General features: G+C 38.3%; 1 protein-coding gene and 1 pseudogene across 1 annotated transcript in view; both read right to left on the bottom strand.

The window, feature by feature from the left end:
• Nucleotides 1-16,030, bottom strand: part of SYTL4 (synaptotagmin like 4) — a 58,631-nt gene that overhangs the window by 12,336 nt on the left and 30,265 nt on the right. Inside the window, exon 12 of the mRNA XM_008156542.3 lies at nt 1,532-1,693. Coding sequence (XP_008154764.2) covers nt 1,532-1,693 — 162 coding nt within the window. The remainder of the gene's footprint in view (nt 1-1,531; nt 1,694-16,030) is intronic.
• LOC103299716 (heterogeneous nuclear ribonucleoprotein A1-like) lies at nt 5,584-6,511 on the bottom strand (annotated as a pseudogene).

The raw sequence follows: 16,030 nt of genomic DNA on the forward strand, positions 1-16,030 counted from the left end.
GTATTTAAAGGGACAAATTTTATTTTTTACTGGTGGTTTTGGAGGGCAGTAGCTATCAAAATATTATATGTACATTTCCTTTGACTCAGCAGTTCTGTCACCAGAAATTTCTTCTATAGTCACATATATTACAGCAAAGGTTTAACAGCAAAAAAGAAAAAAAAGGCCAACAATTTAAATGTATATCAGTGGGGGAATGGTAAATAAATTACAATACAGGCACATGAAAGAATATTATACAGCAATAAAAATGAGATAGATCTGTAAGTGATGGCAGAGAAAGATGTCCATGATAAATGATAAATAAAAAATCAAGATATATATAAACAATGAGTTTTGTATGAGCCCATTTGTGTAAAAAGGAAAAAATGTAATTCGATATGTGCACATTTGTGCTGCTTAAAATTTCTATAAAGTTATCCAAGTAGTTGATAAACAGTTATTTCTAGGGAATGGAATCTACTTTTCTTCTTATACATGTCTATGTTGTTTTAATTTTTAACCATGAACATATAAATTCTTTTATTCTTAATTTTTAAATGAGTGGTATCACACACACACACACACACACACACACACACACACACACACACACAGTAAAAAGTTCAAGCACTTTAAAAGGGCAGATAGAGAAAACTAAATTGCCCTCCCACCTCAGTCTCTCCTCCTGGAGGCAGCCACTATTACTAGTTTCTTGTCTACCTTTCCAGAAATATTCTATGTGCCATGTCCTATTTTTAGCAATTAAAATGCTAGTATAAAAAAAGTGTTACTGAAGGACCTTGAAACTGAATAGTTCTGATAATCAAGAAGTCCTAACTCTGTTTTAGCAACTTCATCTTAACCAGAATGACAGCAACCTATTGAATGTTCATTATGTACCAGGCACTAATCGGTACTTTGAATGCAATCCTTCAAACGAGGAATATTATTATCTTCATTTTACAAATGAAAAAACTAAGGTTCACAGAAGTTAGGTGACTTACCTAAGTTATTTTATAAATTAGATGACTTAACTACCTGGCAAATAGCAGGACCAGGATTCAAATCTAGGTCTGTACTCAAATCCCAGCCACTATTATACACACTGATAAACTCTTACCTGAGGTGCCATCTCCATTTCCATGGCTTGTGTTACCAAGAGCACAGCAATTGGAACTCCATTAATTGTTTTACTTCCCACTTCTTTAGTGAAAAAGTTAGCTTGGGAAAGGAGTGCAGATTAGGATACACCGAAAAGGTTAGCTTGGAGACGAGGTGCAATTTAGGATGTTAGGATATACCCAGACTCTGGAAGTTTAGGAGGAAAAGTGTGGCACACATATGAAAGACTTCTCAAAGAAAACTATGGCTTCATCTGCTGGTCATACAAGTGCATATGAAATTACTGTCAAACTCGGAAACTCCAGCAGAGTGCACTAGAACTATACAACAGACTACATTCAAAGACAGTACCAACAAGTACCAGCAGAGGACACTGCAGACAACTCCACCTCAAATGCAAACTGCCCGAGTTGTAAAAGCAGACTACCTTTCCATGCAAAGGAAGGCAATGATCCAGTTTCTTATCAAGCTTCCAGGAATCCATCTGGACATCTGCCTCTCCAAGAAAAGTGTTTCTACCAAAACGACCATGATGCCAAACTGAGAACTGCAACGTTCTCTGGGCCAGGAGAGATTCTGGGATCTCATACTGTGAAAAACAAGGAGAAGACCAAGATAATTAGTGATAATTCCTCAGCAAAGATTACTCCAAAATCTGAGCAACCATACCCAAAGTCCATAGTATCAAACATCACATTACTCTAGTCCCTAAGCACTATGAGTTTCCTCACTCAAAGCCTCCACTTACCCCATTTGACCAAAAAAACCTACCATATTCCATGGGAGAACCTGGAAATTAATTTTCCTTGAGTGGGTAAGAGAATACTGGAACATTAAAAAAACTGCACAGAGACTCCTGATCCCAAATGATGCTATTTAAATTTTATCTTATAATTACAGATTATATTCAACATTATTTTGTATCACTTTCTGGTATATAGCACAGCGGTTAGACAATCATAAGTTTTACAAAGTGCCCCCCCCCCCAATATTTCAAGTACCCACCTGGCACCATACATAAGTTATTACAATATTGTTCACTATATTCTCTGTGCTGTACCTTACATCCCCATGACTATTTTGTAACTACCAATTAGTACTTCTTTTTATTGTTGCTAATCCTCACCTGAGGACATTTTTCCATTGCTTTTTTTTTAATTACTTTATTGATTAAGGTATCACATATTTGTCCTCAACCCCCTCCCCCCGTTCCCTTCCCAATCCCCCCCACACGCAAGCCCCCCTCCCCCTGTTGTCCGTGATCATTGGTTAGGCTCATATGCAAGCACACAAGTCCTTTGGTTGATCTATCTCCCTTGTCCCCACCCTCCCCTACTTTCCCTCTGAGGTCTGACAGTCTGATGGATGCTGTTCTTGTTCTTCAGTCTATGTTGTTCATCTTTTCCCCTAGATGAGTGAGCTCATGTGATACTAGGAATACACTTATAGGAACTGAAAATGAGACAAGCAATAATGGTTATGCTGAGAGGCAAATGAATCAGTCTGTAGTGAGTTTCTTTCTGGGCCAACAGTTCTTTTGAGTCCCGGTTTCTATGTCCAACAGTTGTTAATGTGTTCATAACAGCAATGATATTTCAGTTCTGGATGGTGGACAAATGGTAGTATTGCAGGTCTGACCCTCTCTGGTTTGGTCCTGGGCAATCTGCAGTGATGCATATCTGCTGACTGCTAGTATGGCAAGGCATCGTCAGCGTCTTCCATCTCTGGACTGTTTCTCTTCTGACTTCATGGCTGGAGCACTCCTGTCAATTCCTCTCTATTGCAGGAATCCACATGTCTCGGAGTTTAGCCAAGAGGGACCTGCTTCTCACAATCCAATTGTCCACAGCTATTGCCTGAGCTTCTGTTCATGCCAAGGGTGAAACCTCATGATGGCTGGTACCATGGATGTGTCTCTCGCCCAGTGGGGTGAGCTGGGCCTCCCTGGAGAAGAAACCTGGGTTCCACAAGATATGTGATCAGTGCTGGGACCCTGCCAGCAGGCGAGGGGATCCCAAGACAGGTGCTGGGCGCGGAGGCCATGGGGGCATAGGCGACCAAGGAGACAGAACTAAACCTCACATCACCCTGCTTGGCCCCGGAGGATGGCTGGTTAGCCAGAGACGGGTAAGATTCCTCAGGGAAGGAACAACCTAAGACAGGCACAGTCGCACAGGGGCCATCAGGAGAGAACTTGGGGGTCAACAGAGGTGGGGCACAGACCTTCACCCCCCCAAGTTTTCAGGGGCCTGAACCCTCACCCCTGCTGAAGGAGATCTCCTGCCCCCGTGGCTGCTCAGCTTCACATGCCCAGCTCAAATCGGGACCCAGGTAACAGAGACTTGGCCGACAGCAGATGCCCTCTCACCGCAACAAGACTTGATGGAGATGTCTTGCACCCATGATCCGGGGAACTGGGGTCTAGGATATCTAAATCCAGCATAGCACCAGGAATGTTCAGGGCCTACTCAAGAAGGCAAATAATCCTCTCCACTAATAATTACAAGGTAAAACAAGATGGTTGTTAGAATATTAAATTTGACAGTAAAATAGTAGTCAAGTTTTCAGACTAATTTAAATTGGCCAACCAAAATAAGCAAATACTCTAGAAAAATCAATTGTACTGGACAAAAAAGCTGTTACTAAAGTGTTAACTAAAATTTTTATTGGTAGTTCATCTCATGGTAAAATTGCATAACATATAATGAACCTAAAGCAGTCACATTTTAGTGCAAAACAGTAAAATTTAAAAACTATCAAGATTACAGCATAAAATTTCCAAAAGCCTCCCAATATTTAAACCAAAAAAGGGGGGATAGTAGAAGAATATCATGTAAGGAAAAATATCCTGCAAATAAATTACATCTAGAAAATTTTTACTTTAGAAAATTAACTTTCATTTGTAATGCTAACAGCAAGTCACCCAGGTAAAACATACATGGTGTCAAAACAAGCCAAAGGAAAATCATTTGGGCAAAAAAATGAAAAAGGATCGCAAATCAAATTCATAGAAAATATTCCCTTATTAACTTTTGGTCGAGAATATGTTTGTATATTTTCAGAAAACAACTCCAAGACATGTGGATTCCATTGCTTTTTAGAGAGAGTGGAAGGGAGGGGGCAAAACAGAGAGAGAAACATCCATGTGAGAGAGACACATTGATTGATTGTCTCCTGCATGCGCACCAACTGGGGACTGAGCCTGCAACGGAGGTTTGTACCCTTAATCAGAATGGATCCTGTGACCCTTCAGTCCATGGGCTGATGCTTTATCCACTGAGTCAAACCGGCTAGGGCCCAACTAGTACTTAATCTCTTCACCTTTTTCACCCAGCTCCCCCAACCCCCACTTCTTTCTGGCACCCATCACTGTGTTCTCTGTACCTGTAAGTCTGTTTCTATTTTCTTTGTTTACTTTCTTCTTTTTTTTAAACTCTAGTTGAATCCCATGTATCCCCCCCACCCCGCCTTGAATAATGTACCCAATCTCCCTGCTCCTATTCTTGACTGTCTTCTCTCACTAGCACCTACTAGGTCCTGATCCTGCTCCAGACAATTCTGGTATGGCTGAAAGAGCAATGAATTTGGAATCAGGCATCCAGCCTTCTCACTTTCTGTGTGACTTTACAAACATGGTTGAACCACTCTGGACTTCAGTTCCTTCATATGTAAAATAGAATTATGGTAATGCCTCCCTTGTAGGATTTTGGGGCTAGTACTGGGCTAAACCAGTGCTTCATTCAGTTTGGGCTCTTTGAATGGGGCTGCTGGGAAAACTGAGGTCGCTCAAGGGCTCTTAACCTGCTACAAATTCGAGTTTCTTTGGATATATTCCCAGAAGTGGGATCACTGGATCAGAAGGCAGTTCCATTTTTAATTTTTTGAAGAAATTGCATACTGTTTTCCACAGTGCCTGTGCCAGTCTGCATTCCTACCAGCAGTTCCCCAGGGATTCCCTTTCTCCACATCCTCACCAGCACTTGTTAATTTATTGATGAGCCATTCTGACAGGCATGAGGTGCTATCTCAGTGTGGTTTCAATTTGCATCCCTTTGATGATTAGTGATATGGAGCATCTTTTCATGTATATTAGTGATATGGAGCATCTTTTCATGTATATTAGCCATCTGTATGTCCTCTTTGGGAAAGTGTCTATGCAGGTCCTTTGCCCACTTTTAAATTGGGTTGTTTGTCTTCTTGGTGTTAGGTAGTATAAGCTCTTTACACATTTTGGAAATTAACCCCTTATCATATGTATCATTGACAAATATGTTCTCTCATTCAGTGTGTTCCCTTTTCATTTTGTTGATGGTTTCCTTTGCCCATACAGATTAGTATTGTCTAAAACATGTCTTCTTGGTAGTAGCTAGGTCCTGCCTCTACTGTGCTTGCCTGAGTTCACAAATCTCTTGTAACCTGTAGCTTCCCTGTCAGTTCCCAGACTCTCCTCCCCGGCTAAGCTTTGTTTCCTGTCAGTAATTAAAAACTTATGCTGCTGCTAGAACCACCATAGACACCTTGGTTTCATGGGTTGGCAAAGGATTGGTCTTCACCACCATAGGGGCCAGAGTTTCTGCCTCCAAGTTTCCTCATTTCATGGGTCCAAACTTTGAAGATTGATTGTTGTAATTGCCAGAATCACTGTAGCTTCAACGACCTCCAAAATTGCTTCCATAATTACCAAATACACTATAGCGATCCCAGCTACCACTACCATGGCTGCCACCAAAGTCACTTCAACCACTGAAGTTTCCTCCATAACCAAAGTTGTCGTTCCCATCAAAGCCACCTCTGTAACCATCACCAAAGTTTCCAGAACCACTTTGATCTTTTTGGAAGGGTGAAGCACTAGCCATCTCTTGTTTAGATAGGATTTCCTTAATTCACAGTTATGGCCATTCACATTATGGTATTTCTGAATGACAGTCTTGTCTACAGAGTCATGGTCATTAAAGGTTACAAAAGCAAACCTCTACTTGCCACTGCCTCAATCAGTCATAATTTCAATCACTTCAATTTTCTCATACTGTTCAAAATAATCTCTTAGGTGATGTTCTTCAATGTCTTCTTTAATACCATTGACAAAAATATTTTTCATAGTTAAGTGGCCATCAGGTTGTTGAGCATCTTCTCTTGAGACAGCATTCTTTAGTTCCACAATTCTTCCAGCCACCTTGTGTGACCTGGCATTCATGGCTGCATCCACCACCTCCACAGTGGTATAAATGACAGACCTTAAGCCTCTGGAGTGCTTGGTGTTAGGATCTCTCATCACCACACAGTCTGTGAACATTCCCCATTGCTCATATTCACTTCTCAGACTCTCGATGGTTGTTCCAAAGCACAAAGCTCTGTTAAAGAGCTTCTGCATCTGTTCAGGCTTTTGGGGAGACTTTGACATAGACATGAGGACTGCAAGGGGGGGGGCATTTTTAAATTTCTTTATTGATTAAGGTATTACATATGTGTCCTTATTCGCCCATTACCCCCGACCTACCATTCATACCCCCACCCCCCCTGTTGTCTGTGTCCATTGATTAGGCTTATATGCATTCATATAAGTCCTTTGGTTGATCTCTCCCCCTTAACCCCACACTACCATACCTTTCCTGAGGTTTGACGTTCTGATTGATGTTTCTCTGTCTCTGGATCTTTTTTTGTTCATCCGTTTATGTTGTTCATTATATTCCACAAATGAGTGAGATCATGTGATATTTATCTTTCACTGCCTGGCATACTTCACTTAGCATAATGCTATCCATCTCCATCCATGCTGTTGCAAATGGTAAGAACTCCTTCTTTTTTACCACAGCGTAGTATTCCATTGTGTAGATGTACCACAGTTTTTTAATACACTCATCTGCTGATGGGCACTTAGGCTGTTTCCAAATCTTAGCTATGGTGAATTGTGCTGCTATGAACATAGGGGTGTATAAATCCTTCTGATTGGTGTTTATAGTTTCTTGGGATATATTCCTAGAAGTGGGATCACTGGGTCAAATGGGAGTTCCACTTTTAGTTTTTTGAGGAAACTACATACTGTTCTCCACAGTGGCTGCACCAGTCTGCATTCCCACCAGCAGTGCACGAGGGTCCGTTTTTCTCCGCATCCTCGCCAGCACTTGTCATTTGTTGATTTGTTGATAATAGCCATTCTGACAGGTGTGAGATGGTATCACATTGTTGTTTTGATTTACATCTCTCTGATGATTAATGACTTTGAGCAGGTTTTTCATATGTCTCTTGGCCTTCCTTCTGTCTTCTTTCAAAAAGTGTGTATTTAGATCAGTTGCCCATTTTTTCATTGGGTTATCTTTTTTTTTTGTTAAGCTGCATGAGTTCCCTGTAAATGTTGGAGATTAAACCCTATCGTTGATATCATTGGCAAATATGTTCTCCCATGCAGTGGGCTTTCTTATAGTTTTACTGGTCTCCTTTGCTGTACAAAAGCTTTTTACTTTGATATAGTCCCATTTGTTTATTTTCTCTTTAGTTTCCATTGCCCTAGGAGCAGTATCAGTGAAGAAATTGTTTCGGCATATGTCTGAGATTTCTCTGCCTGTGGATTCCTCTAGTATTTTGATGGCTTCTTGTCGTATGTTTAAGTCCTTGATCCATTTTGAGTTTATTGTTGTGTATGGAGTAAGTTGGTGGTCTAGATTCATTTTTTTTTGCATGTATCTGTCCAATTTTCCCAACACCGTTTATTGAAGGGATTGTCTTGACTCCATTGTATGTCCATGCCTCCTTTGTCAAATATTAATTGAGTGTAGTGATTTGGGTCGATTTCTGGGTTCTCTATTCTATTCCATTGATCTATATGTCTGTTCTTGTGCCAGTACCAGGTAGTTTTGAGAACAGTTGCTTTGTAATACAGCTTGATATCTGGTATTGAGATCCCACCTACTTTGATCTTCTTTTTCAGGATTGCTGTGGCTATTCAGGGTCTTTTTTTATTCCAGATGAATTTTTGGAGAGTTCTTTCTAGGTCTGTGAAATATGCTGTTGGTATTTTAATGGGGAGTGCATTGAATCTATAGATTGGTTTGGGAAGTATGGACATTTTAATGATGTTGATTCTCCCAATCAATGAACATGGTATGTTCTTCCAACTGTTTACATCTTCCTCTATCTCTTTTTTCAGTGCCCCATAGTTTTCCACGAATAGGTCTTTTACCTCCTTAGTTAAGTTTATTCCTAGGTATCTTAATTTTTTTGGTGCAATGGTAAATGGGATTGCTTTTTTAGTGTCTCTTCCTGTAAGTTCACTATTGGTGTATAGAAATGCCATAGATTTCTTGGAGTTAATTTTGTATCCTGCTACATTGCCAAATTCATTTATTAAGTCTATAATTTTTTATGGAGTCTTTCGGGTTTTTTATGTACAATATCATGTCATCTGCAAATAAGGACAGTTTTACTTCTCCTTTTCCAATTTGAATGCCTTTTATTTCTACTTCTTGTCTAATTGCAATGGCTAATACTTCCAGTACTATGTCAAACAGGAGTGGTGAGGGTGGGCATCCTTGTCTTGTTCCTGTTCTTAGGGGAAATGGTTTTAGTTTTTGCCCATTGAGTATGATGTTTGCTGTGGGTTTACCATATATAGCCTTTATTATGTTGAGGTATGATCCTTCTATTCCCACCTTGTTAAGAGTTTTTTATCAAGAAAGGGTGTTGGATTTTGACAAATGCTTTTTCTGCATCAATTGATATGACTGTGATTTTTATCTCTCAATTTGTTTATGTGATGTATCACGTTTATTGATTTGTGGATATTGTACCATCCTTGCATTCCTGGGATAAATCCTACTTGGTCATGGTGTATGATCTTTGTGATGTACTGCTGGAACTGATTTGCTAGAATTTTGTTGAGGATTTTGGCATCTGCGTTCATGAGGGATATTGGCCTGTAATTCTCTTTCATTGTGTTGTCTTTATCTGGTTTTGGTATTAGGGTGATGCTGGCTTCATAGAAGGAGCTTGGAAATGTTCCTTCCTCTTGAATTTTTTGGAATAGTCTGAGGAGGATAGGTTTTACTTCTTCCTTGATTGTTTGGTAAAACTCCCCTGTGAAGCTGTCTGGCCTCGGGCTTTTGTTTGCTGGAAGCTTTTTGATGACTGCTTCAATTTCTTCCACAGTTATTGGCCTATTGAGATATTTAGATTCTTCCTGATTAAGTTTTGGAAGGTTATATTTTTCTAGGAATATGTCCATTTCCTCCAGGTTGTCCAGATTGTTGGAATAGAGTTGTTCATAGTATTTTTTAACAATCTTTTTTATTTCGGTGGGGTCTGTAGTTATTTCACCTCTTTCATTTCTGATTTTGTTTATTTGGTTCCTCTCTCTTTGCTTCTTGGTGAGCCTGGCTAGAGGTTCATCAATCTTGTTTATCCTTTCAAAGAACCAGCTCTTGTTTTTGTTGATCTTTTGTATCGTTTTTGTTGTGTGTGTTTTTTGTCTCAATGTCCTTTATCTCTGTTCTGATCTTTATTATTTCCTTCCTGCTGCTTACACTGGGCTTTTATTTTTGCTCTCTTTCTAACTCTTTAAGTTGTAGGGTTAGGTAATTTATTACCATTGTTTCTTTTTTTTTGCAATAGGCTTGTAGAGCTATGAACTTCCCTCTCAAGACTGCTTTCGCTGTGTCCCATAGATTTTGGATTGTTGTGTTTTCATTGTCATTTGTTGCCATGATGTTTTTTATTTCTTCCTTGATCTCTCTGGTAATGCAGTCATTGTTTAATAGCATGCTGTTTAGTCTCCATGTGTTTGATTTCTTTGGATTGTTTTTATTGTAGTTGATTTCCAGTTTTATGCCACTGTGATCTGAGAAGATGCTTGATATGATTTTTATCTTTTTGAATTTGAAGAGACTTTGTGTATGACCCAACATATGGTCTATCTTTGAAAATGACCCATGTGCACTTGAGAAGAATGTATATTCTGTGGCTTTGGGGTGAAATGTTCTGAAGATGTCGATTAATTCCATCTGGTCTAGTAAGTCATTTAGGATTGATGTTTCTTTGCTGATTTTTTGTTTAGAGGATTTGTCCAATGGTGATAGTGGGGTATTAAAGTCTCCTACTATGATTGTATTGCTGTCAATCTCTCCTTTGATATCCTCAAGGAGTTTTTTATGTATTTGGGTGCTCCTGTATTGGGTGCGTATATGTTTACCAGAGTTATTTCTTCTTGTTGGATTGCTCTCTTTAGTATTATGAAGTGGCCTTCCTTATCTTTTGTTATGTCCTTCACTTTGAGATCTAATTTGTCAGATATAAGTATTGCTACCCCAGCTTTTTTTCCTTTCCATTCGCCTGAAAAACACTTTTTCCATCCTTTCACCCTCAATCTGTGTCCATCTTTTTTTCTGAGGTGGGTTTGTTGTAGACAGAAGATATATGGGATGTGTTTTCTTATCCAATCCATTACTCTATGTCTTTTGATTGGGGCATTTAATCCATTTACATTTAAAGTTATTATTGATAGGTACTTATTTGTCGCCATTTTTATTCTATACTCCTGTGTTTCTTCTTTGCTTTCTAGTTCTTTTTTTTTTTTCCTTTTACAGCAGACCCTTTAGCTTTTCTTGCATTGCTGGTTTGGTGGTAATAAATTCCCTTAGTCCTTTTTTGTCTGTGAAGCTCCTGATTTCATCCTCAATTTTGATTGATAGCCTTTCTGGGTACAATATTCTTGGATTGAGACCCTTCCTTTGCATGACTTTGTATATTTCATTCCATTCCCTTCTGGCCTGATGAGTTTCTGTTGAGAAATCAGTTGCTAGTCTGATGGGGGTTCCTTTGTAGGTAACTTTCTGTCTCTCTCCGGATGCTTTTAAGATTTTTACTTTGTCGTTGGTGTTTGCCAATTTAATTATAATGTGCTTTGGCGTTGGTCTTTTGGGGTTCATTTTGCTTGGGACTCTGTGAGCTTCTTGGATTTGTGTGCGTTTTTTCTTCCCTATATCAGGGAAGTTTTTGTCATTATTTCTTCAAACAGGTTTTCTATTCCTTGCTCAGTTTCCTCTCCTCCTGGAACTCCTATTATGTTTCGTATCGTGTTGTCCCAAAGTTCCCTTAGGCTCTCCTCCTGCTTTTTCATTTTTTTTTCTAGAAGCTGCTCTACTTGGGTATTTTTTCCTACCTTGTCTTCTACCTCACTGATGCGGTCCTCTGCTACTTCTAGTCTACTCTTGATGCTTTCTATTGAGTTCTTTACAGAAGCAATGTCATTTTTCATTTCTTCTTGGTTCTTCTTCATTTCCTCTTGGTTCTTACTCATATTGTCGAATTTGTCTTCCATTCTTTTCAGCCACCTTATGACCATTTCTCTGAATTCTTTCTCTGACAGGTTGATTGCCTCCATTTCATTTACTTCCTTTTCTGGTGATGCCTGCTTTACTTTCATATGCAGGCTGTTTCTTTGTCTCCCCATGATCTCTCTTCTCCGGGTGTTGGTTATGTAGTTCTCTCTCTCCTGCATTGATTTAAAGGCACAAAATACAACACAACCAGGTACAACACACAAGGCACTGAACAGAAATGTATTCACGATATTAATAACCCCAAATAAAGGTGACCACCAGAGAAAGGCAAATTAGGGGATAGGAGAGAAAGAAGAGAAAAAAAAAAAAGAAAGGAGTGCCAAAATGAAATTGAGAAAAGGAAAAAAGTAAGAGAGAAAAGAAAGGGAATAGGAAAGAAAAAGGGAACAAATTATGTATATGAGGAGAAAACTCCAATAGAATAGCCACTAATCCCAGCAAATGCCAACAACAAGTACCTGGAGATGAATTCAAACTACAAATAACAACTAATATCAAGCGAGGTGAGGGAAAACAGAAGAAAAAAAAAAAAAAAAACAACAAACAAAAACAAAGCAAACAAAAAATACAAAACAAAAAGAATAGGCAAAACAATCTCACAAACAAGCATAAAAAATAGACATAATTAACATTCAAGCCAACAACAACAAAAGGACAGAGAGAAAAACAATTTTTTGGATAGTGAAGACAAAGAAGAGAGAGGTGTGTATGAATACGGAGCAGGCAATTGGAAATTAGATATATAAGTATGGTGAAATTTTAACAGGGGGTAAAAAGAAAGAATAGGGAAAATCTAAAGCAGGAAAAGGGTAAGAGAAACAGAACAACAAAAGGGGAAAAGTTAGGAAGAGAGTGATAGCATAAAGGTAGAGTTTAGATAGAGTAGAATGATGCTAAAGGAAAGATGAAAATAGAATGTAGAACACTAATCTCAAAGTCAAATAAAGAGAAAATGAAATGACACTTTTTTTAAAAAAAGGTAAAATAGTAGTAGTAATAATAGTGATTGAAAATAAAATTGTAATAATTAAAAAGGTAAAATCAAGTGAGGAAAAAAAATTCGTTTCTTAAGTAAAAGATGAAAGAGAAAAAAAATAATAAATAAATAAAATAAATAAAAATAAAATGTGCAGTAGTGAAGGTCATTCACTTCCTCTATTGTTCTGTTTGGCACACCTGTTTCCCAGTCAGGACAGTATTGCAGTTCCCTGCATTCCACTGCTCCTCAGTGTTGTAAGCCAGTCCTGATTTTTAAGCAGGCAGTGTGTCTTACTTTCTTGTATTCCTTTATTTGTGATTACGCAAGAGTCAATTTGTGATTCAGCCCCTGGGTGGCAGTGTTTCTGGATTGATCTCCGGGTCTATAGGTCCTCTCTAGCCTGTGCTTAGATCCTGCTTTCCCTGTGGCATTCAATACAGGTTTGTGGGAGTGGGCTGCCCCAGAGCTGGTTCTCCGATGGTCCTCCCCACTCTGATCCCCAGGTTCCGGAAAAACAACTTTCCCCTGCAGTCTCCTAGGGTGTCCCCAACTGGGTGATCCTATGTATTGGGCTCAGTAATCAGAAGCAAGGATTCAAAGAGGAAAAAACGCAAGTGTGCAAACTCCAGTGCTGCGCGCAAGCCTGCGTGGTCCCCTTTTCCCAAGGGGTGGGGGACTTTAATGATGCTTACTCATTGGCGTCTACTGGAAGAAAGCTGTGTTGTTTATTTTAATCTCTATTTCATTTATTTCTGCTATGATTATTATTTCCTTCTATTCAACTTGGGCTTTGTTTGTTGTTCTTTTTATGGTTCCTTTAGGTGTAAGGTTAGATTGTTTATTTGAGATTTTTCTTTTTTTAAAAAAAAGAAATCTTTATTGTTGAAAGTATTACATATGTCCCTTTTGTTCCCCATTGCCCTCTCCCACCCCCACCCCAAGCCTTCACCACCCTCTGTCTGTGTCCTTGGGTTATGCATATATGCATATGAGTGCATTGGTTGATATCCTCCCCCCACCCCCTTTACCCTCCTCTGCCTTCCCTCTGAGGTTTGACAGTTTGTTTGATGTTTCTATGTCTCTGGGTCTATTTTTGTTCATCAGTTTATGATGGTCATTAGATTCCACATGAGTAAGATCATGTGATACTTATCTTTCTCTAACTGGCTTATTTTGCTTAGCATAATGCTCACTAGGTCCATTCATGCTGTAGCAAATGGTAAGAGTTCTTTCTTTTTCATAGCTGCCTAGTATTCCATCGTATAGATGTACCATAGGTTTTTAATCCCCCCATCTACTGATGGGCACTTAGGCTGTTTCTAAATCTCAGCTATTGTAAATTGTGCTACTATGAATATAGGGGTGCATATATTCTTTCTGATAGGTATTTCTGATCTCTTGGGATATATACCTAGAAGTGGGATCACTGGGTCAAATGGGAGTTCCATTTTTAATTTTTTGAGGAAACTCCAAACTGTTTTCTACAGAGGCTGCACCAGTCTGCATTCCCCAAAGTGGACATACAGAAGGCCAAAAGGCATATGAAAATGTGCTCAAAGTCACTGATCATCTGAGAGATGCAAATCAAAACGACAACAAGGTAGCACTTCACACCTGTAAGAATGGCTATCATCAACAAATAACAAGTACTGGTGATGATGCGGAGAAAAGGGAACTCTTGTGCACTATTGAGATTTTTCTTGAGGTAGGCCTGTATTACTATGAATTTCCCTACTGAGACTGCTTTCACTGTGTCTCATAAATTTGGGGTTGTTCTGTTTTTATTTTTCTCAAGGTATTTTTTTATTTCTTCCTTGATCTTATTGTTAATCAATTTATTATTTAGTAATATGTTATTTAACCTCCATGTGTTTGTGTGTTTTTCATTTTTTCTTGTAATTGATTTCTAGTTTCAAAAGATTGTGATTGCAGAAGATACTTGATATGATTTCAATCTTTTTTAAATTTATTGAGACGTTTTAACGTGTGGTCTATTTTGCAAAAAAAAGTTCCATGTGCACTTGAAAAGAATGTATATTCTGCCATTTTGAAGTAAAATGATCTGAAAATATTAATTAAATCCATCTAGTGTAATGTGTCAAGGCTGCTGTTTCCTTGTTGATTTTCCATCTGGAAGATCTATCCATTAATGTCATGGGGTGTTAAGGTAGCCTGCTATGACTGTATTACTCTTGACCTCTCCCTTTATGTCCATAAATATTTCCTTTATATATTTACATGCTCCTGTGTTGGGTGCATAAATGTTAACAAGGGTTATATCCTCTTGTTGGATTGATCCCATTATTTGTATGTAATGGTCTTCTTTGTCTTTTTTTATAGCCTTTAAAATCTATTTGTCTGATATAAGTACTGATATACAAGCCTTTTTTACATTTCTATTTGCATGAAATATCTTTTTCCATCCTTGACTTCAGTCTGTGTGTCTTTTGATCTGAAGTAGACCTCTTGTAGACAGAAGGATCTTATTTTCTTATCCATCCAGCTACCATATGTCTTTTGATTGGTGCATCTAATCCATTTAAATATAAAGTGATTATTTATAGGTACATATTTATTGCTATTTTCATTCATATTTATTTTTCTGTTTTTACTTTCTTTTTTCTTTAACTCCCTTGAACCTATCTTGTAATACCAGTTTGGTGGTGATGAACTCCTTTAGCTTTTTCTTCTCTGGGAAGCCCTTTATTTTCCTTCAGTTTTAAATGGTAGCCTTGCCAGGTACAGTAATCCTGGTTCTAGGTTTTTATCACCACTTTGAATATTTCATGTCAGTCACTTCCGGCCTGAAAAGTTTCTGTTGTGGAATCAGCTGACAGTCTTATTGGGGCACCTTTGCAGGTAACTGTCTTTCTCTTGCTGATTTTATGATTTTCTCTTTGCCATTCTAATTATGATGTGTATTGGTATGGGTCTGTTTGGGTTCATCTTATTTAGGACTCTGTACTTCCTGGACCTGTGTGACTTTTTCATTCATCAGGGTAGGAAAGTTTTCAGTCTTTATTTTTTCAAATAGGTTTTCAATCCCTTATTCTCTCTCTTCTCCTTCTAGTTCCCAGATGATATGGATGTTGTTAAACTTGATGTCTTCACAGAGGTCCCTGAATCTCCTTTTTTTTAAATTCTTTTTTTCCTTTCAATTCTCTGATTGTGTATTTTCTGCTACATTGTATTCCAAATCACTGATTCAATCCTCTTCTTCATCTAATTTGCTATTGATTTCTGATAGTTTATTCTTCATTTTAGATATTGTATTACTCATTTTGACTGTTTTTTTTTTTTATGGTTTCTATGTCCTTTCTTATGCTTAGTAGCTCTTTTTTTGAAATTCTCACTGAGTTCATCCATTCTTCCTCTAAGTTCCTTCAGCATCTTTATAACCATTACTTGGAACTCTGTATCACTTTATTGTTTGCTTCCATTCCATTTATTTCTTTTTCTGGAGATTTTTTCTGTTCTTTTATTTGTGACATGTGTCTTTATCTTCCAATTTTGGCTGCCTCTGTGTGTTTGTTTCTAAGTATTTGGTAGATAAGTTATTTCTCCCAGTTTTTGTAGAGTGGCCTTATGTAGTAGGTGTTCTGTGGGTCTTATCAGT

This window comes from Eptesicus fuscus, chromosome 1, assembly GCF_027574615.1.
Source record: "Eptesicus fuscus isolate TK198812 chromosome 1, DD_ASM_mEF_20220401, whole genome shotgun sequence".
Classification (NCBI taxonomy): Eukaryota; Metazoa; Chordata; class Mammalia; order Chiroptera; family Vespertilionidae; genus Eptesicus; species Eptesicus fuscus.